The 20,453-nt window shown below is 45.0% G+C and overlaps 2 protein-coding genes across 5 annotated transcripts; one reads left to right on the plus strand and one right to left on the minus strand.

The window, feature by feature from the left end:
• Positions 1 to 1,362: 1,362 nt before the first annotated feature.
• LOC110304540 (motor neuron and pancreas homeobox protein 1-like) lies at positions 1,363 to 2,271 on the minus strand. The gene has a single exon (XM_021175942.2). It carries the CDS (start codon positions 2,269 to 2,271, stop codon positions 1,657 to 1,659), a length of 615 nt encoding a protein of 204 aa, XP_021031601.1. The 3' UTR covers positions 1,363 to 1,656.
• On the plus strand, positions 2,132 to 18,618 carry Vezf1 (vascular endothelial zinc finger 1). 4 transcript variants are annotated; one of them, XM_021178313.2, is made up of 6 exons: positions 2,132 to 2,302; positions 6,925 to 7,619; positions 8,534 to 8,597; positions 10,066 to 10,249; positions 12,242 to 12,391; positions 15,293 to 18,618. In XM_021178313.2, exons 1-6 carry the CDS (start codon positions 2,270 to 2,272, stop codon positions 15,718 to 15,720), a joined length of 1,554 nt encoding a protein of 517 aa, XP_021033972.1. In that variant the 5' UTR covers positions 2,132 to 2,269; the 3' UTR covers positions 15,721 to 18,618. The 4 variants fall into 4 exon arrangements, with proteins under 4 accessions (XP_021033972.1, XP_021033971.1, XP_029339602.1 ...); XM_021178312.2 differs by having other exon boundaries at positions 2,158 to 2,302; positions 10,048 to 10,249; positions 15,293 to 18,616; XM_029483742.1 differs by lacking the exon at positions 2,132 to 2,302 and adding an exon at positions 2,487 to 3,763 and having other exon boundaries at positions 10,048 to 10,249; positions 15,293 to 18,616.
• Positions 18,619 to 20,453: the final 1,835 nt, after the last annotated feature.

Genomic DNA, 20,453 nt, shown 5'->3' on the forward strand with positions numbered 1-20,453 from the left:
CAGTATTAGCATAAGAATCATATTTATTAAGTACTAGCTTTTATAATTCTGAAGCTTTTTTTTCCATTTTTATTAGGTATTTAGCTCATTTACATTTCCAATGCTATACCAAAAGTCTCCCATACCCCCCCCCCACTCCCCTACCCACCCACTCCCCCTTTTTGGCCCTGGCGTTCCCCTGTATTGGGGCATATAAAGTTTGCAAGTTCAATGGGCCTCTCTTTCAAGTGACTGAAGCTTTATTTTGATTACAGTTTCAAAGAGCAGCTAAAGAGAAGCGGCTATACATTGGAGGAGAGAGCAAATATACATAGAGACCTTGAAGGGAATCTTCTAAGGCAGGGAAGAAGCAGAGACTTGTATCTATTGAATCAAAATACAAGCAGATTCTATGTCCAAGGTCAGAGCAAGAACATATTTTGTCTTATTCCTTGGGTTTGCAACTTAGCCCTCTCCTCAGTTTACGTATATGTAAACATACATACGCTTCCTGAAAGAAACATCAAATGAGACTGACAGACCAGGGGACATGTAGCAGTTTAGCTCAGGGATATATCAGAAACTCATTTTCTGTCCCCCTCTGTCTTAGGCTGACCAGTTCTCTGGTGGTTACTGCTACTGATCCATCCAAACTGCTGGACTTGTCCTTCATACCCAAGGTCTTCAGGCAGTATCTAATGGGAAGTCAACTCTAAAAGGAACCAGACTGTCATTTCCTGGCCCCTTTATTCTGGTGACTGATGGAAGAGTGGGATGGAAATATATTTGCTTAATGGTTGGAAAAACATCAAATTACCATACCTCTTCAGTTTCTATTCCCATAGAATTTTGCAACTATGGTATTTGAATCAGTCATTCATATATATATATGAATATGATACATATATATATATATACGCATATATATGAAGTTGAAGATATGTCTTTTATTAGAACTGTCTGGAGGGGATAAGAGTCAGTTTGAAATATGTTGAAGTTCTGAAATAATGTGCCCATCTGAGGAGTTTTTTTTAATTTATAAAAAATCATAGATGGAGCCTGCCCCCCTCATTTCCCCATCACAGATTCCTTGGACTAGATACATGTTTAATAATAGCTTGTCTCTGATATTCACAGTAGCTGCCTCTATGTGAGGAAAGGATAGAAAACACTCAAGACATCATATGGGCTTACGATCTACAGATTCCAACCAGTAGCAGGGGCTGACTCCTACACAAGAAGACTGGGAACTGCAAACAGGCTGGGGTCACCTCAGTGACATCTGACGCTGTCCAACCAGAAGTCTGACTTGTGTGTGCGTGTGCTGCAGGAATTGAAAAATGTACTAAAAGACTAAAATATTTTGCCTTTATACTTTCTCATTTGTTTTTATTGTTTGTTTTTAATCCTGGCGGGAGAGGGGTTTTCAAGTATTTCCTGTATCTGGAATGAAAGGGTAAGATGGGAAAGCGGTCCCGTCACCCAAGAATAACCTAGTAATGACATCTGAACGCGTGGGAAGTGTTTCCCTCCACAGTAGGCGCTTCTAAGGCTGTACCCTAGTGGAATTCCCTGCTCAAATTGGAAGACCACGCAAAGGGCGATGGCAAGAGCGCTGAGGGCTTAGCTGGTCAGGAATAAAAATACCCGAGGGTAGGGGACACTAGAAGCCAGCTCCTAGTTCGTAGGTGGAAGCTGTGATGTGCTTGACCGATTGAAGAGCCAGGTGACCAACCGAAGCTCTGACTGCCGCTGGGGGTATGAGAGGGACGCGACGCCGCCGGGTACCAAGGCAGAGTCACGAGAGGCAGCCCAGCTGTGCCCAGCGGGCCAGCGCCAGACCCTGGCGTCCTCCATCTTCTCTCCTGCGCTCCCCCTGCTCCAGCTGCCTGAGCCACGGACCGCAGCATCACACTCCCCCGCGGGGGGGGACGCCGCGCCCCATCCCCGCCCCCGGCCCCACCCCAGCCCCCGCGCGGGCGCCCTGACCCCACCGCCCGCGGGCACTGGCTGAGCTCCGAGGCGGCGCGCCGGCGGCGGGGACGCCCGGAGGGGGTCGAAGCGGCTGGGGGCGGCGGCGGCCGGGCCGGGGCTCCCCCCCCGCCCGCGCTCGCCGCCGCGGTGGTGCGTCCCGGAGGTTACCGGAAGTGGCCGCGCTCGGCGCTGCCATGTTGAGGAGCCGCCGCTGCCGCTGCCGCCGCCGCCGCCGCCGCTTTGTTGTCGCCTCCTCCGCCTGAGGAGGCTCCCCGAGCGGGGGGAGTGGGGAGGAGGGGGGTCGGCCGCCGCAGCCATGGAGGCCAACTGGACCGCGTTCCTGTTCCAGGTACTGGGGGCCCCGGGGGGGTCGGGGGGCCAGGGGGGCCGGGCCGGGCTCGGGCGGGCGGGCGCTCCTCCCCTCCCGGCTCCGCTCTCCGGCCCGGCCTTAATCCCCCTTTGTTTTTCCGCCCGCCCGCCCGCTCCGGCGGAGCCCGGCCGCCGAGGTGAAAGGAGGCGGCCTCTCGGGGTGCGGGGGAGAAGCAGGCCTCGGGGTGAACCCGGGCCCCCCCAAGCACACACGCACACACACACCCTTCCCTCCCGCCCCGAAGGGGAAGGGAGGAGGCCGGCCGCTGTCACCACCCCGCGGCCCAGAGAAAGGAGGGCGCCCGGCCGCTGTGGAGCGCGGGCCGTTCGGCCACTGCGCGCCCGAGCGGGGCCGCGCGGCGCAGCGAGGGGGTCTCCGGGTCCCGCTCGGAGTACCCATCCATCTTTCGCTCGCGCTTTTCGCGTCACCTCTCTTTTTTGTGTGTGTGTGTGCTTGTGTGTTGACTTTCTGACCCTCCTCCCACATCCCGCGAATAGCGGGTATCTCTGGCTTCGCCGCCACTCCCCCTTCTCGCCGCCCCCTCGGGTGGACCCGACGGGGGGTGTTGCGAGCGTGGTTCCCCTCTGCAAACTTTTCTCCGCTCCTAGCCCAAGTCCTGGGCGAGCCCTGGCAGCTGGTCCCCTCGCCTCTGTCCAGCTTCTGCGGTCCCATTGAGCTTGGGGAATCCCCGAGCCGGCGGGGCCGGGCGGGGGCGGGGAGCGGCGGGGGCCGGGACTCCTGCAGGCCCGACCTTCCCCGGAGCGTGTCTCGCTAGTCTCGCTCCGCGACCCGCTCGAACGTTCGCTCCGGCCCAGTGGGCGACGGGAAGCGGAGAGGGAGCGCAAAGTCCGCTTACAAAGCCCCTAGATGAGCCACTCATAGGAGTATGGCGGGGGGGGGGTGGTCTTCGCTTCTTCTTCTTTTTTTCCTTTTTGCCAGAAACTTCAAAGCTGGTGTTAGCGGATACTTCAGCCATCCCCTTCTTCTACCATTTTAATGCGGGACCCCTATTTGGAACTTTTTTCCCCCCTCTGCTTCCTTTCTGTTTGCAAATGCATTGATGAGCACACGCAGAAACTTCAGAACTGAAGGTTAGGGAGCTAGTTGTTTTTAAAATGTGTCCTTCCCGCCTCCCTCTTTGGAGTTTTCCTAAATACTTCGTGAAATTCCAAACGCGTAGCTTGGGCGCTTGAGACCTTTGGAAATGCAGAATCTTCAAGAGATTATACTCTCAGCATCTGGTCCCATCCCGGTGGAGTTAATATGGGGAATTGGAGAATTCAAAATTACCCATTGTGTAATCTGGCTTGTCCTATTAAGACATATTTCAAATGTGAGCATTTTTATTTTAGGTAATTATTGAAATAAATGGGCTTACTAAAGTTGGAAATTCTTAAGATTTTGGAACTCCTGAACGTCCCACTTTATCATCCTGATCTGGTATTGATTTTATTGTGCTTTGATGAGTTTGTTAAGAAAGTGATGGTCAACTTAAGAATGGATTGGCAAAGAAGTACGGAACTAGCTGGCATGAGGGTTGGTGCAAAGACGGTAAATGCTTTCTTTAGAAGAAGCTTACAAATGATCGTTTGACAGTAAAGGGCTGACGAGTTTTAGACGAAGTTTAAACAATATTACACTGGGTATCTGTAAACTCGATGGAGGTGGAACAAAGCAAGCCCTTTATGTGACGGAGAAACCCATAGTTCATCTTTGGGAAGTTAGTTGAAAGAGCCTACAAAATACTTTTAAAAGCTATTTGAACTATTCTTTTCCCAGATAAAGCTAATGCCAGCCTATTAATTTTTTTTCCACCTGATGAGGTGATGTGAAAGCTCATATTTAATTCTGGACATGCAGTGTGTGCTGTGAAAAATCTTTGAAGAACTGTAATTTAAAGCTGAGGACAGTGAATAAAGAAGGCCCTTCGTATGGAAAGGTGAAATAGACACGCAGTTCTAGTTCTCAGAGACCCCCACCGGGGAAATGCAGAGTTAAACTCTGTGTCTGGGAGCACCATGTTGTATTTATATCTTTAAGCAAGTTTTAATAACCTGCCTGCTTACCAGATAACACGGTGGGAAGTGAAAGTGTAGCTCTTAAAATATGTGATGGGTGATTCGTACAGGACATTAGAGAGATGACTCACCGATGCTAATTTGTTTCAGTACAGAATCTTTTACCCTCTGGCAACGGAGATTTCAAGGTTCCACATCCTACCACCCTGAGTGTTGAAATAACATTTCTGGTTTTGTTGTTGTTTGATTGGTTCCTTGGTTTTGTTTTAGTAAGTTAGTTTGTTTGTTTGTTTGCCAGTCCCAGAGAAAGGAAATCTTGGGCAGGGTGAGAGCTGTGCACTTGCATTAGAACATGAAATTTAAACTTTGATGTGATGATGCTAGTCAAATAAAAGCTTACTGAGAACATATATTTGAGAAATAAATCCCCTCACTGAAAGGCAGGCCATGGTTGTTATTCAGCTCTCCCTCAGAGAACAAGTTGAGGAAAATTGGCTTTCTTAGCCAGTGGGGAAGAGTGGGCTCCTAGCAGCCTTCAGAGACTGATTATTCTAGTGGTTCTGTAGGATTTTACTCAAGACTCGGGGACCTGGGGTAGCCCTCTGAGTGAGCTCCAACAATGCTGTAAACCAGTTTGTACTGCACAAACATCTGAATTGGTGAATGACAGGAATTTCTTCTAGTATTCCATCCTACTAATGGTTGTTTAGAATTGAAAAATAGCTCAAATGTTATAAGTTTGAACTTTGTTCAGAAGATTTGCATTCCGCGGGGTCTGATCTGTTAGCCTTTGAAACTGTATATCCTGAGCTAGCTTCAGCTCTTAACTGTTTGCAGTCTGTATGGAAACTTGGGCATCCTGCCTAGCTCGAGAAAGAGTAAGATCAGAGGCCAAATTCTGCTATCACCTGAGTGGATGGACCCCACATTCTAAGAGCTGCACAAATTAAATGGGAATGAGCTGTAATTCAGTAACCGGTTAGTAGCTACAATTTCTGAGCATCATTCTAAAGCTTGAAAGACATTTAAGTCAAAAGTTGTTAAATTCAGATCACTACCTTTGGACACCTTGCTCCTGACCTTTGAGGAGACTGGTTCCAGGCATAGCCTCTGACCTCTCATTAAGTGAACGTGTTGGGTAGATGTTCCTGACAGTCAGAGGAGGAGCTCTGCTAGCCGCCTTGGGCATTTACTGTTTTGTTTTCTGTGTCTTTAATCAACTTAGCTAATCAAGTGACTAATCAAAGAGTGTGATGGTAAGAAAAGCTGAAGTGTCTAAGCTGGTGAGACAGACTCTTCCCAGTTGTAGCGTATAGCTTAAAATATGTGGAACTTTTAGCTTTGTCCTTTTAGGATTATAAAACTCAAGTACAGGGGCTTGGGTTCACTGTCAAGTATTTTAAAAATAATGTTGGTAAAGAACAACATATTAGCGAGAGCTATTTCAAGAACTTTTTCCATCATTTTCTAAAATTTCCAAACAGTGGTCTGGCTCCAGTCTTGAAGTAGAGAATATCATGGCAGCATGTATCTTAATGCCTCATCCAAACCAGCGGATGTGCTTACAGTGGTCTGGCTCCAGTCTTGAAGTAGAGAATATCATGGCAGCATGTATCTAATGCCTCATCCAAACCAGCGGATGTGCTTACAGTTTGGGTTTTCTTTTACTAAGTGTTGGTTAAGGACACAAACTCTAGTGGAGGATTCGCGATCTGAGAAATAACTGGCAGGTGTTTTGCCACCTTCCCAGATGCCTCCCAGTTAATAAATGGCAGCTTTCATTTCAGCCAAATCTTGTAGTAGCATTAAGTGATGAGCTTTCTAAGGAAACTTAATAGCTGGTATATGTCTTCACAGAGATCCATTCCTTTCATTGCTTAGCAGTCCCTTTCTCAATCACTAGTTTCCTTCTTATAGAGAGGGAGAGACTTGGTGCTTTTTCTGTCCTGAGTAACAGTCAGTCATATACAGAGTTTGTAGGTTGATGCAATCTAAGAGACTATTAAATACTTAAACTGGCATATCATTTTTTTTGACAAGTTATTTAAACTTGGTTTCTGTATTGACAGTCAAAATGCTCAGTGGTTTCATCAACTAATAATACATCCCTCATGAGCCAGGTACTGTATGCTTGAGTCAGCTGTTTGAAAGTATGATTGCTGTCAGCAGTGTAGATGCAAAAACATTTTGATTAGCTGCAATTCCCATTGTTTTGTACCCAGAGCTCTTGAGAGTCTCTGTAGCTCTGTTGCAGAGAACGAGAGAACAGCTCACAGTCCAGCAGTGATGGCGCACGCCTCTAATCCCAGCACTCAGGAGGCAGAGGCAGGCAGATTTCTGACTTCGAGGCCAGCCTGGTCTACAGAGTGAGTTCCAGGACAGCCAGGGCTATACAGAAAAACACTGTCTTGAAAAAAGAGAGAGAGAGAGAGAGAGAAAGAGAGAGAGAGAGAGAGAGAGAGAGCGCGAGCGCACAGCTTACAGGCTCCTGGACTGTCTCTTCTGCTTGTCTGTCTGGAGTATGTTGAATGGTTAAGGTCACTGTGGAGGCTCAAATTCTCAAGTGTAAATGTTTGGTTTTAGGCCCACGAAGCATCCCATCACCAACAGCAGGCAGCGCAGAACAGCTTGCTGCCCCTCCTGAGTTCTGCTGTGGAGCCCCCTGATCAGAAACCGTTGCTTCCAATACCAATTACTCAGAAACCTCAGGCTGCACCAGAAACATTAAAGGATGCCATTGGGATTAAAAAAGAAAAACCCAAAACTTCGTTTGTGTGCACTTACTGCAGTAAAGCATTCAGGGACAGCTATCACCTGAGGCGCCATCAGTCCTGCCACACAGGGATCAAGTTGGTGTCTCGGGCAAAGAAAACCCCCACCACAGTGGTTCCCCTTATCTCCACCATTGCTGGGGATAGCAGCCGAACTTCGTTGGTTTCAACTATTGCAGGCATCTTGTCAACAGTCACTACATCTTCCTCGGGCACCAACCCCAGCAGCAGCGCTAGTACCACAGCAATGCCTGTGCCCCAGTCTGTCAAGAAACCCAGTAAGCCTGTGAAGAAGAACCACGCCTGTGAGATGTGTGGGAAGGCCTTCCGGGATGTGTACCACCTCAATCGGCACAAGCTTTCCCATTCGGACGAAAAGCCCTTTGAGTGTCCTATTTGTAATCAGCGCTTCAAGAGGAAGGACCGGATGACTTACCATGTGAGGTCTCATGAAGGAGGCATCACCAAACCCTATACTTGCAGTGTTTGTGGGAAAGGCTTCTCAAGGTACTGCATCTTGCTTTGCTTTTTCAGTATGGTATTAGTGAGCTTCGGTTTGTGTCTGTGATCCAGGCTTATGTGAGAAGCTGCATGCGCAGGTCTACATTATTAGAGGAGGTTACCAATTAGTATTGTGGGCTTAGGTCTACCTCTGGTGGTATGATTGACAAGTGGAGACACAGCATTTAACCCGTTACGTCAGTTAAGGAGGTTCTTAGGTAGCTCCAGGCTTTCGTTAGGCACATGGTTACTTATAGCTCCAAATATCCCACCAGTGTTTAGTTCCATTGGAGAACCGGATATAAAGATAACTGTGCAAATCAAAGAAACTTTCCTGTCAGTTGGGATGACCTTGGATTTTCTTTTCTTTTCCTTTTTTTTTTTAATATTTAGTTATTATGTATACAGTCTTCTGCTTACATGTATGCCTCCAGGCCAGAAGAAGGCACCAGATCTCATTACAGATGGTTATGAGCCACTATGTGGTTGCTGGGAATTGAGCTCAGGGCCATCTCTCCACCCGACCTTGGATATTCTTAATGCAGCTTTTAAGAATACTCGCCACCCCCACCCCCGCCCCTGCCGCTCTCCCAGTTTTTATGTGTGTATTATTTCATTTAAAAACACAAAGCTCTTAGAGTTGACACAGTGGTAGTTACTCCTCGTATTAGAACTAAAACTTTGAGTGTTTGTGATTGGAAAGAATCAGGACTTAGTATGATCTGAAGAAAAATAGCAGGTGAGGGGTGAAGGTTTGTGTTTATGGTGTGAGAGGTAAGGAGATTTACACCGAGGGCTGGGGGGTTGGTAATTGTTGCCTTCTACAGAATGTTCCCTGTAGTCTGCCAAGGTGCAGTGTCACATAAGTAACGTTCTCCCTGAGGGTTCCCTTACATCTTCTGTTTGAAACTCTCTTACAGGCCTGACCACCTAAGCTGTCATGTAAAACATGTGCATTCAACAGAAAGACCCTTCAAATGCCAAGTAAGAGTTAAAATGATTTATCCTCACCTAGCACCCGGTGCACATTATCCAAAAGGATGGAGCCAGTCAAATCTCGAGCTCCTTGAATAGCCTTCAAGTCACTGATGGGAGTGAATGTGGTTCATTTGAATTCTAGTTTTATCATATGTGTAACAGTATATTATACATATTATGTAGCCCCCTTTCCTTAAGCAATGGCAATTTTTGGTGTTAGTGGGGAAATGTTTTTTGTAAATTAAAAAATGTATATGTGTATATTCCTAAGTATATGATTTGTGTACCATATGTGTGCAGAAGCCTGAGTAGGTTAGAAGAAGGTAGCATATTTCCTGGACTTAGAGTCACAGGTGGTGGTGAAACACTACATGGACGCGAGGAACTGAACTTGGGTCCTTTACAAGAGCAGGCAATGCTCTTAACTGCGGAGCCATGTTGCCAGCCTTTTTGTAATTTTTTTTTAAGATTTGTTTTTTATGTTATGCATATGAATATTTGCCTTATATGTACTTATATATGCACTGTGTGCATGCCTGGTGCCCAAGCAGGGCAAAAGAAGTTGTCAGATCCCTGGAACTGGGGTTACAGATGCTCGTGAGCCACCATGTGAGTGCTGGGAGCTGAATCTGGGTCCTCTGCAAGATCAGCCACTGTTCTTAAACAGCAGCCATCTCTCCAGCCAAAAGAAGGGGATCGCTTTATAGTGCATTTTCTGTTAGCACTGGGACAACTGTATCTTCTGGATTTTTAGATGCTGTTACCAAATTGGAAAATTAAAAAATATATAGTTAGATTAGTGATTTTATCTGAATCAAATTGTGATCGTGAAAGAGCTAAGAATTTTGCTAAATCAAATGACTGTTTTAGACATTCCTGATCTTAGGCTGTTGCTGGACATTCTTTAGTTTGCCTTTCATTTGTTCGTTAATGACTGGTTTTATTAAGTAAATGACTTGAATTCTAAGAAAAATCTAACTGGAGGAAGGATGCAAGTGCCATTGTGTGAATACTAGGCATGTATCAGGCTCTTAATCTATCAGGAATTTTGTGATAGCTCTTAACCCTGTTCCATGAGGCATCAGATAGGCTGTCTTGTTTAGCATTGCACCGCTTAGTGATTTGCACAACTCCATTTAAATCCAGGCTTTTGTTTTGTATTGTTTTGTCCTTGCAATGCTGGGAATTGAACACAGGAGGCAGGTACTCTATCATGGAGCCCCATCCCCAGCCCTAGATCAGGATTTAACTGAGTGTGGACCTCATCTTTTCACTTCTCTATGTTGATGTTTTCTTCCTCCAAATAGAAGCATCTAAAATTCACCAGATGTTTTAGTATTATCTGTGCAATGAAAATTATACTTGTTCAGCCAGCTTGCTGATATGGATAGGGGTAATGTGTAAAATATACGTACTTTAAAATGAGTTGAACAGGAGAGTCTATATTTAAAAAAAGTTTTCCTCCCTCATGCAGACGTGCACTGCTGCCTTTGCCACCAAAGACAGACTACGGACACACATGGTGCGCCACGAAGGCAAGGTATCATGTAACATCTGTGGGAAGCTCTTGAGTGCAGCATATATCACCAGCCACTTAAAGACACATGGGCAGAGCCAAAGTATCAACTGTAACACGTGCAAACAAGGCATCAGCAAAAGTAGGTGATGGTGCAGATCATTTGCATTTCATATTGATGAAAATCTAGTGTTTTTCAATATATCAAAGATAATTGTGACTATGCTCTCAGGACTGTATTAATGTTTCTCTTGTTTCCTCTTATCACCAAAATAGCATTGGAGAGAACATATTGGTGCTGGAACAGTGCTTTAAATATGTGTATGCAAACAAGAGTGTTACACTCTCCATTCATTTGCTTCTGTTCCACACTTGTCTACTGCTAATTATACCACAGAGCAGAATTTCATCCCAGCTGTTTTCAGTGCTGTTGTTTGAGGCTTGATAAGAGCTCTGGTGCTTAGAATTGCAGCAGCCGAGTGTGGTCTTCACACCTGTAGTCCCTGAGCATGGGAGGTGGAAGCAGGAGCATAAGAAGTCCAAGATATAGGCTATAGAGTACATTTGAGGCCAGCCTGAGCTACATGAGACTGTATCTCAAAATAATATAGCATAACTTCATACAATAAGAATAAACAAGCCAAGGATGGTGGCACATACTTATAATCCTAGCACCTGGGAGATGGACTTGGGAGGATCAGGAGTTCAGAGCTAGCACACCAACAGAGGCAGTTTGACAACAGCCTGGACTACATGAGACCTTCTTTCAAAACATGCATGTGTGAGCACACACACACACAGAGGGGGACATATCATAACATTTGAGGGTCTGTATATTTGGCTTACCTTAAATTCAGAATTGAAGACAAAATATTCCAGAGACTTATGGATAAAATTTATTACTTAATTTATCCAACTTTTGTTTGTTTGTTTGTTTGTTTTTCTCGAGACAGGGTTTCTCTGTGTAGCTCTGGCTGTCCTGGAACTCACTCTGTAGACCAGGCTGGCCTCAAACTCAGAAATCTGCCTGCCTCTGCCTCCCAAGTGCTGGGATTAAAGGAGTGTGCCACCATGCTTGGCTAATTTTAATGTATTTTAATCTCATCTTTTATACTCTTTGTGAGTATATTGGGTTCATTATCTAGCATGCTATACTGTATGGAAATTTAATGTATGTCTTTGTAATAAATATGTTTGATAGATTATTAAATATTGAACCCATGCTAACATTATCCAACTTCCTTTTTCAAAGATAATTCCTTTTTAATATAGCTAAGAATTATTTTCTTTCTTATAGTAGTTTTCTCTAGTTCTATAGATTATTGGAAATGACATTTAGTGGGTGTACACACACATTCCATAGGGCAAGTATTGGATCAGAGGGAACTTTGGGGATTTGGTTTTCTCCTTCCACCACATAGATCCCAGGGATTGAAGTCATCAGGCTTGGTGCCAGGTGCCCTTACCTGCTGAGCCATCTTGTTGGCCTTAGTTTCCTGATTTTTTTTTTTTTTTTTTTCAAGACAGGGTTTCTCTGTATAGCCCTGGCTGCCCTGGAACTCACTTTGTAGACGAGGCTGGCCTCAAACTCAGAAATCCACTTGCCTCTGCCTCCCAAGTGCTGGGATTAAAGGCGTGCACCACCTCTGCCTGGCTTAGTTTCCTGATTTTTAGTGAATTTATTTGTCTTAATTGATATAGAGACAAGTGGGGGGAAATGCACTATATTAAGGGCTATTGGTTAAATGACAGTGGTTACCGAGGCACAAGGAGTCTGAAGCATCTGGGTTTAGGTGTGTTTGTTGGGTTTTGGAAGAGAATCTTACTATATAGTCTAGGCTGGCCTAGAGCTCACAATGTAGATCATCAGAGTGGTTGAGAACTCAGAGAACCATCTGCATCTGCCTCTGCCTCTTGAGTCCTGGGATTAAAAGTATACTCCCACACTTGGCTTGGGTTTCTTTGCTGTTGGTTTTGATAGAGTCTTATGCTGAGAATGGAACCCAGGCCTTCCTGCATGTTAGCTAAGCACTGTTAGAGCTGACCTCTATCTCTAGCTCCTAGGTTTGGATTTGAAAGCGTGGCCACGCTATTTCAAGGTAAACACAGTGTTTGTGCTTTGTCTTTGGAATAGCGTGCATGAGTGAGGAGACCAGCAATCAGAAGCAGCAGCAGCAGCAGCAACAGCAGCAGCAGCAGCAGCAACAACATGTGACAAGCTGGCCAGGGAAGCAGGTAGAGACACTGAGACTGTGGGAAGAAGCTGTCAAAGCAAGAAAGAAAGGTAAGAAGGGGCGTTCAGTGCTGCAGGTGTGTTAAATGTAGTAATCCAGTTAACCAAGTGGGGGTGGGGCACAGCAGAGCAAGGCCTAGCTTCACAGTGCTGCTTTCCTGGGCAGGGTTTAGTACAGTCGAGTTATTGTGCTTTCCTGGGCAGGGTTAGTACAGTTGAGTTATTGGCAGCAGAGCTTCCATGTAGGACTTGATTACTGGGACATGTCCTCAGTGTTTCCTGCCTCGTTCTCCCTGTGGATTTACTTTTTGTTGGATATACGATCAAAGCTAGGCACCTTTTTCCCCCGTTTTGTTTTGAGACAGGGTCTCTCTCTATAGGCCTGGCTATCCTGGAACTTTCTATGCAGACTAAGCAGGCCTTAAAATCACACCGCCGAGCTTGCCTCTGCCTCCCAGGTGCTGGGATTAAAGGCGTGTACCACGGTGCCTCTCATGGGCTCCTTTTTAATTTTTAGAATACTCCCACTTTTTGAGGAGAATGAGCTGTCCTTGTGTAAGTTCATTTTCTCATAGCTGATTTTCTGCTTCTTAGGGCTGGTCCTTCAGTGATTACTTGGTGCGTAATTCAGACCTTACTATCCTGCTGTCTTTTATCTTGGCTCTTGATCTCTCCTTTAGACCTTTGAAGGGCTGGCCCTACCTTAAGCTGTTGAGAACTTTGTATACAAATTGAGAATAATGATAATTGTATAGTACTTGAAAGTAGTATTGTGAAGGATATTTTCACTAGAGGAGTCAAAGTGTTTGAAGTTATAGTAAGAGAATGCTTGTGGGCTGGGGCACAGTTCAGTGGTAAACATTTCCCTTCTGTGTACAGTACCAAAAGTTTGATCCTCTAGAGTGAAAAGAAGACTGGAGGGGAGGCAGGGAAGTGGCACCCAAGACAGAAACGCCTTCCTTTGAGCAGAGATGAGAAGAACCCCAGCATGGCACCATCACCCAGGAAGCAGAAAGCGCGTGGGCCTTCTCCCATCCCCACTCATGCACGCTTGTGTTCCTGTTGCATTTCACTCGGTTCTGTTTGCTCTGCACAATAAGACTTGTTCAGCTCATCTTCTGACCTGCATTAAACAGAATGCTATTGTGTTCCTGTTTGTAGCCGGGGTTGCTCTTTGTTAGTAATACCACATTTTGGGAGAGAGGAGACTGCTATATTGAAAAGCTAATGAAAATCTAAACATGAATCAAAAATGTCACTTTTTTGTTTGTTTTTGGTTTTTTGAGACAGGGTCTCACTGTATAGCCCTAGCTGTGCTGGAGCTCCCTATACACACTAGACTGGCCTCAAATCCAGAGATCCACACCTCGCCAGAAGTGTCCTTCAAATATTATACCTAAATAAAATTTAAATTCCCCAACCTGGATAAAAATCAGATAATCATTGAGGAAACTTTAACTTTATAAATTTCCCAGGCTCCATTTCAGTTTCTCTATTGAATATCCCAGCAATCTATTTTTTTTTTTTAATGACGTCTCTCTAACTGGTTTCTATCATTAGTCTTATGTGGCAACTCCTAGTGTGTACTGTGAAGCATAAGATAAGGTCATACCAGTCAACGAAGGGCTGCTCACTGGCATGGAATGGTTTGATCCTGTGTACACCTCCAGCTGTAGATTTGAATAGGTGTCCATTTTATGGCATATTGATAGGTGGTACTGAGTTTTCTTGTGGGGGGGGTGAGATGAACTGTCACCTTCCAGGATTTTTTAAAATTAAGATTTATTATGTATAGGTATGAATGTTTTGCCTGAATGTATGGCTATGTACTGTGTGCATGCCTGGTGCCAACAGAAACCAGAATAGGCTTCAGATCCTCTGATACTGGAGTTACAGATTGTTCTGAGCTACCATGTAGGTGCTGGGAGAACCAAGGTTGCCTGCAGGAGTAGCATGTGCTGAGCCAGGTCTCCAGCCCCAGGAATCTTTTAAAGAACTATTCAGGCATTGCTGGGTAACAAGGACTGGGGTTCCTCAACATGCCACAGGACTTCCTTGCTTTACTTAGTCCAACTTGGTATGCATAGTGGTGTGTGTGCTGTGTATAGTTAGATGATTCTGGGCATGAAATCGATAATTCTATCAGCATTAGAAAGAAAAGGGAGTGGGGTGTGCAGGAAAGAAGACTTTCTCCTTAACATAGGAATAAGAAGCTTTATAAGTTAGGCGAGGTGGTGCACACCTTTACTCCCAGCACTGGGGAGGCAGGGGCAGGTAGAAGATCTCTGTGAGTTTGAGCCCAGCCTGGTCTGCATAGCCGGTTCCAGACTAGCAAGGACTACAGAGTGAGACCCTGTCCGAAAAGAAAGGAACATTACACACTATACTATTTAACTTACACTCACTGAAATAGCAGTGTTCATCGTGGCCTTCCATCTAAGAAGCCCTAAGCATGCTGTGTGCATGAGCAGGCCTCCGCTAGCTACAGTGTGCCTTCTAAGAGATCACTGCACAGCTCTGATAGACAGGCTCTGTCCCACTGGCCTGCTGGCGCTGGACTCTTCCCAGGAAAGGCTCTAGAACTCAGGAGAAATGCATGAAGGAGTGAGGACTTTTAGCCCTACTTAAAATCTCTGCTCCTCAGAATGCCTTGCAGAAGTTAGCTGATCCTCTCAGCATCTCTGTGAGGTAGGTAAGTAAATCTGAACTGAAGTCAAAAGTTCAGGGCTAACCAAGTTGCTCAGGTCTTCCCAGGCACCAGAGAAGAGATCCATGTACTGGGCCCGGCCCCAGGATGTGCTCAGGAGGTCCTCGCTTCGTATTTGATCACTTGGTAGAAACTGGAATTTGATTTATTAAATGTTCTTTTTAATTAAGAGAAATTAGTTCAGAAGCTGAATTTTGCCTATAGTTTTGAGAGTCTAAAGTCCCCCTTTTGTCTTCTCCTTTTAGAAGCTGCCAACCTGTGCCAAACCTCCACGGCTGCTACGACACCTGTGACTCTCACTACTCCATTCAATATAACGTCCTCTGTGTCGTCTGGGACTATGTCAAACCCAGTCACAGTGGCAGCTGCAATGAGCATGAGAAGTCCAGTAAATGTCTCAAGTGCAGTTAATATAACCAGCCCAATGAACATAGGCCATCCTGTAACCATAACTAGCCCCTTAGCCATGACCTCACCTTTAACGCTCACCACCCCAGTCAACCTCCCCACCCCTGTGACCGCCCCAGTGAATATAGCACACCCTGTCACCATCACATCTCCAATGAACCTGCCCACTCCTATGACATTAGCTGCCCCTCTCAATATAGCAATGAGGCCTGTAGAAAGTATGCCTTTCTTGCCCCAAGCTTTGCCTACGTCACCACCTTGGTAAACAGTATTATAAAGTCAAAATTGGGTTAAAGTAAATATTTACCAGCAACTTAACCTTAGTTGATTAAAGCAAAAAGCAGACTATGAAATTGGGAGGTTTTATTATGTTAGTTAATAAGAGTGTAGTAGCTCCAATTTTGCTGGGGTTGTTCAAAGTAGGGAATGTGTAACTTATCACTGGACCACTTTAGCTTAATCAGAAACCCCTTTAGCTGACACCATTGCTTAAACAGGATAGTAGCTGGCAAGACGAAATGCCAGAATTAAAACCAATCATAAAACCCATTTCAAAATAAAAAAGCATTATTTGTTTTTGTTATTATTTTTAATACAACAGAATCATTTTATTGTAAACACTAGCAGGGTTCTTCCCTCTGTACAAGGTGGACGGTTTTAACCTGGAGTTCAAACCCACAGACTGAGAACTAGTGTAGCATTGTCTGTGGCTTTGCTCGTATGAGTGAATAGAGGCATTGTCATAATAAAATGCATTTCAGAGAATATGCATTTTACCTTTGGGAATATGTTAATTTCAGGCAGCATTCCCTATGGGAAAGGTGATACCAGCTCTGATATGCAAAGCATATGATAATTTATCATTCTAACTTCAACATATAATAGGGATTGTGACCTGATATTTGGAGATGTAAATATTGCTCAGCATATTAATCCTGATGGAATATAGCATTGTAGTTGACTTTTTAAAAAAAAAAAACAAAAACTTAAAAAAAAAAAAACCCAACAAATTGTGTTTTGATGAGAAAAGGCTGCAGCTGACTGAGGAGAAGTCAGATGTGGGCACAGCAGGCTCCTAATGGGTCAGGGGATCCTGTTCAGGAGGAGTGAGAACTTCGGAACAGTTTAAATCTATTGCTTTAAATTGGAAGACATTGGAGGCACTGGGATGTGATATGCCCCTCTCTCTCCCAATCAATGTCTGTTGATGTTACAACAGGCACAGATGTGTTAGATGCTCACTAGAGTTTATGTCTTATATTAAATTGTATACAGTTTTTATTCTAACCACTAACTAGGTAGTGTGCCCCTTCAGAACAGGCAGAGTGTATCTTCCCCCTCCTTCTGTTTAATCAAGTATTGTGCAGATTTGTTCAACTTTGTAAATATGGACATCACTTTTTTTTTTTTCCTTTGAAAAAAAACCAACACTTGTATCCGCTTTCTGGAGTTTCCAGGGAGGCAGCTGTCTGCATGCTCCATGGAAGCCCTGCAATGACTGTGCACGTTGAGACATGTGCTTTTTGTTTCTTAGCGGGATGCTTTATCCCTGTACATATGGTAGAAACCAAAAGCTAGGGAGACAGATACTCTAAGCCATCATGCCACACTTCATGTTTTCAAAGCATCGTGTTAGAGAACAGTTCGTTCAAACCAAGAGGTTGTAATTGTTTTTTACATTGCAATATGTTTTGGGTCTTTTTCATTTTTAATCTTGCAGTTAAGAGATATGGGAATGAGTTTTAGCCCTGCAGAATGCATGCAGGACTGTCACACAAGATGACTTCCGTTTGGTTATACCCCACTGTGTCAGTACAAACATCAAAATACCATACGTCCGAGGCAGACTTCCTACATCAGGGACAGGTATCTGTGTGTCATTATACAAAACAGTTCTAGGGGGATGAACTACATAGTAAAAAAAAACTAAAATAAATAGTACCTAGTGTAAAATAATTTTATAAATGATCTTTTGTACTTTAGGACATTAAATTGTACAACTTTTGTATATAAAAAGCTTAGGAACTTTCTGTTTAGCAGGAAGGCAACACATTCCTACACTTTTAATGTATATGTTTGTTATAATGTCCATGTAAACATGCCCTATGTTTGTGCCTTTTAATTAGTTTGTCTCAATAAACAAAATGTAGAGAAAAATATGTAGCTATGACTTTGTTACAACAGTTCTTATCCACAGTGGAAAAATGGTTTGTTTTTAAGTGTAGATCATTATGTGTGAGCTCCAGCAAGGGCTCATGGGGGAAGGCCTAGGAATGGCACTGCGGAGACCCTGGAGGACAGTGGTCACATGTGGAGGAAACCTTCATTTCCTGGCATGTGCTCTGCCCGCCGGGCCTTGTCATCTCTGTTGTGCTGGCAGTCATGGTCCTTATGGTCAGATAACCCAGGCTTCCTCTACAGTGGCCAAGGAGCAGTCCTCAAAGTGGGCAGGTGTGGGCCCTTCCCCCAGGCTACAGCGTGGACATGAGATCCTGAAAGTATTAGTTCTTACAGAAAGAAAAAAAAAAAAGATATATACTAGAAATGGTTGTTTTATCAATTCATTGTAAACAGGAGTGAGACTTCATTGTATGACTTCAGTTAAAATGCTATTTTGTATGCATACTTTATTCACTTAAGAAGCTTGTCTGCAATAATAAAGCCACGTTGTGTCTTCTTTGGGGAGGGAGAGAGTTGAGGCAGGATGGGTGAGGGTAGGGCAGAGGGGGCACAGATAGGCCTTGCGGTGAAATCCTCCTGTGGCCCCGAACTGAAACTGAGTTGTGATGCTGATGACGAACTGATTCGCCCGTGTGTCTCCGAGCGCCCCGACGGCCACCGTTCTACAGAAAGGCAGAGTCTGGTTTCCCTCCTGGTTGTAACCTGGTGGAGAGCTTTCCCTTTATCCGATTGGCAGCTAAACAGTTGTATTAGATAATCTTCAAATCTGACATCCAGCCTGTTATGCTTGCTCTAGGGCTCGCTGCTTGGCCTGCATCTCCCTTCTCCTGTGTATTCATTTCCCTCCTAAGGTGTGCTCCTAAATGAAGGTTTCTATGTACGCGGATGATGATTTACCTGTCAATACCAGCACTGTATTACTAACATGCAAAATACTGCAGATTTATTTTGACAAATTAAAGTTAACCAGTCACAACTGTTATGATGGACTGTTAATGCCGCAAAAGCTTCCTCAGTTCACTGTGATGGGAGAGAATGAGTGAAGTATTAACTTCCCAGGTGTGGGCCTCCAGCCCACATGCACACTGCCTGGTACTGAGCTGGGAAGGGAGGGGTGCTCCGTCCCATGGTGCCAGAAAAGGGCGGGTGGAAGGGAACCAGACTGCAGAAGGGTAATTACCACTGCCACCCAGCTCCACTAAGGACTAACAGTAAACCAGGCAAAGGTAGACATTAATTGTCATGTAAAGCGGGGAGGGGGGCGTGGTTAGGGCAGATGGGACAAGTCCCCACAAGACAGTATCACCAAGTAGCAAATCAATATTCAGACACTTCACTTAATGGAGAAGTTTTGGGTGCCTCCAGATTGGCTGTGATAGTTGTTTTAGTCTCCTTATTGATTCTGAGTACAGAGGGATCGTGTGCCTTGTGATATTCTTGTCTTGGGAATGAGGGGACTTTCATTTCACTGAGTTGTTCTAGCCCCATGTGTCTGTTTCTGTTCTTCTAGGGCCTCATACTTTGGTCCTCTGGAGAGAGCTGAGGTCAGGCTATAGAGGGTAGAGGCTTGCACGTCCTTATCCTCAAGGGCCACTGGACAGAAGGTGTGATCAGTCCTTGGACTGACCCAGCCTCCTGTCCATTTCTTCTCTACAGTGTTTTATAGCTTCAAAGAATATCATTCACACCTATATGGATCTGTAAATCTCACCACCATCTCTGGCCTGGCCCCGGCAGGTGCTGAATTTGTGAAACTAAAGTCCCTCGGGGCTGAATGCTGGCTGAATTTGGGGAGTAGAGTCCAGTGTCTCTTAGTAAGCACCTCTGAGCACCTAAGGTGGGTCCACAGGACCCAAGTTTGATTCCTAGCACCTGCATATAGAAGTTCACAACTGCCTTTAACTCCAGCTCTAGGGCATCCAACACCCCTGGCCTTTGGGGACATCCATACTCAAGAGCACATACTCACACACAGACAAACACATGTGCATATAATTTAAAATAATTAAAATGTAAACATAAAAAAGAATGGGGCCACTCACAGTAGGTGGATCTTTCTACCTCACCATAATCGGGATAGTCCCCTCTCAGACATGCATAGAGGCCTGGCTCCCAGATGATTCTGGGTCCTGCCAAGTTAACACATAACTTTAAATTACAAACCTCGTTCAGTTTTGATCTAAGTGAATATAAAATGCTTAGCACAAGGCCTGATACAGAGTATGGGACTAGAAACTCAAAGATTTTATTTTATGTATATGGATGTTTTGCCTGCATGTATGTCTGTACATACGTGTGCCTAGCGCCCTGGGTGTCTCTCACCACTGACCTTTTTTTTTTTTTTTTTTTTTTTTTTTTTTTTTTTTTTTGGTTTTTCGAGACAGGGTTTCTCTGTGTAGCCCTGGCTGTCCTGGCACTCACTTTGTAGACCAGGCTGGCCTCGAACTCAGAAATCCGCCTGCCTCTGCCTCCCGAGTGCTGGGATTAAAGGCGTGCGCCACCACGCCCGGCTCACCACTGACCTTTTGCAACTGGACTTACAGTTGCTAGGCTCTACATGGATTCTGGGAATGGAACCCCGAGTTCAATGGAGGAACAGAACTCTTAGCTGCTGAGCCATCTCACCAGCACCTAGAACGTCAAATTCAATGCATCCTATCTTTACCTAGTCCTCTTGCTTGGCTTTTGTTTGGGCAGTGCTGGGCATCGAGGCACATACGTACTGATAAAGTGCTCTGCTCTGAGTTACGCCGCCAGCCTCTTATTTCCTGCCTCCTTTGTGAGGATATCAATGGAGTCGGGAACTGGCAGTTCAGC

The sequence above is a fragment of the Mus caroli genome, chromosome 11 (assembly GCF_900094665.2).
Source record: "Mus caroli chromosome 11, CAROLI_EIJ_v1.1, whole genome shotgun sequence".
Lineage (NCBI taxonomy): Eukaryota > Metazoa > Chordata > Mammalia > Rodentia > Muridae > Mus > Mus caroli.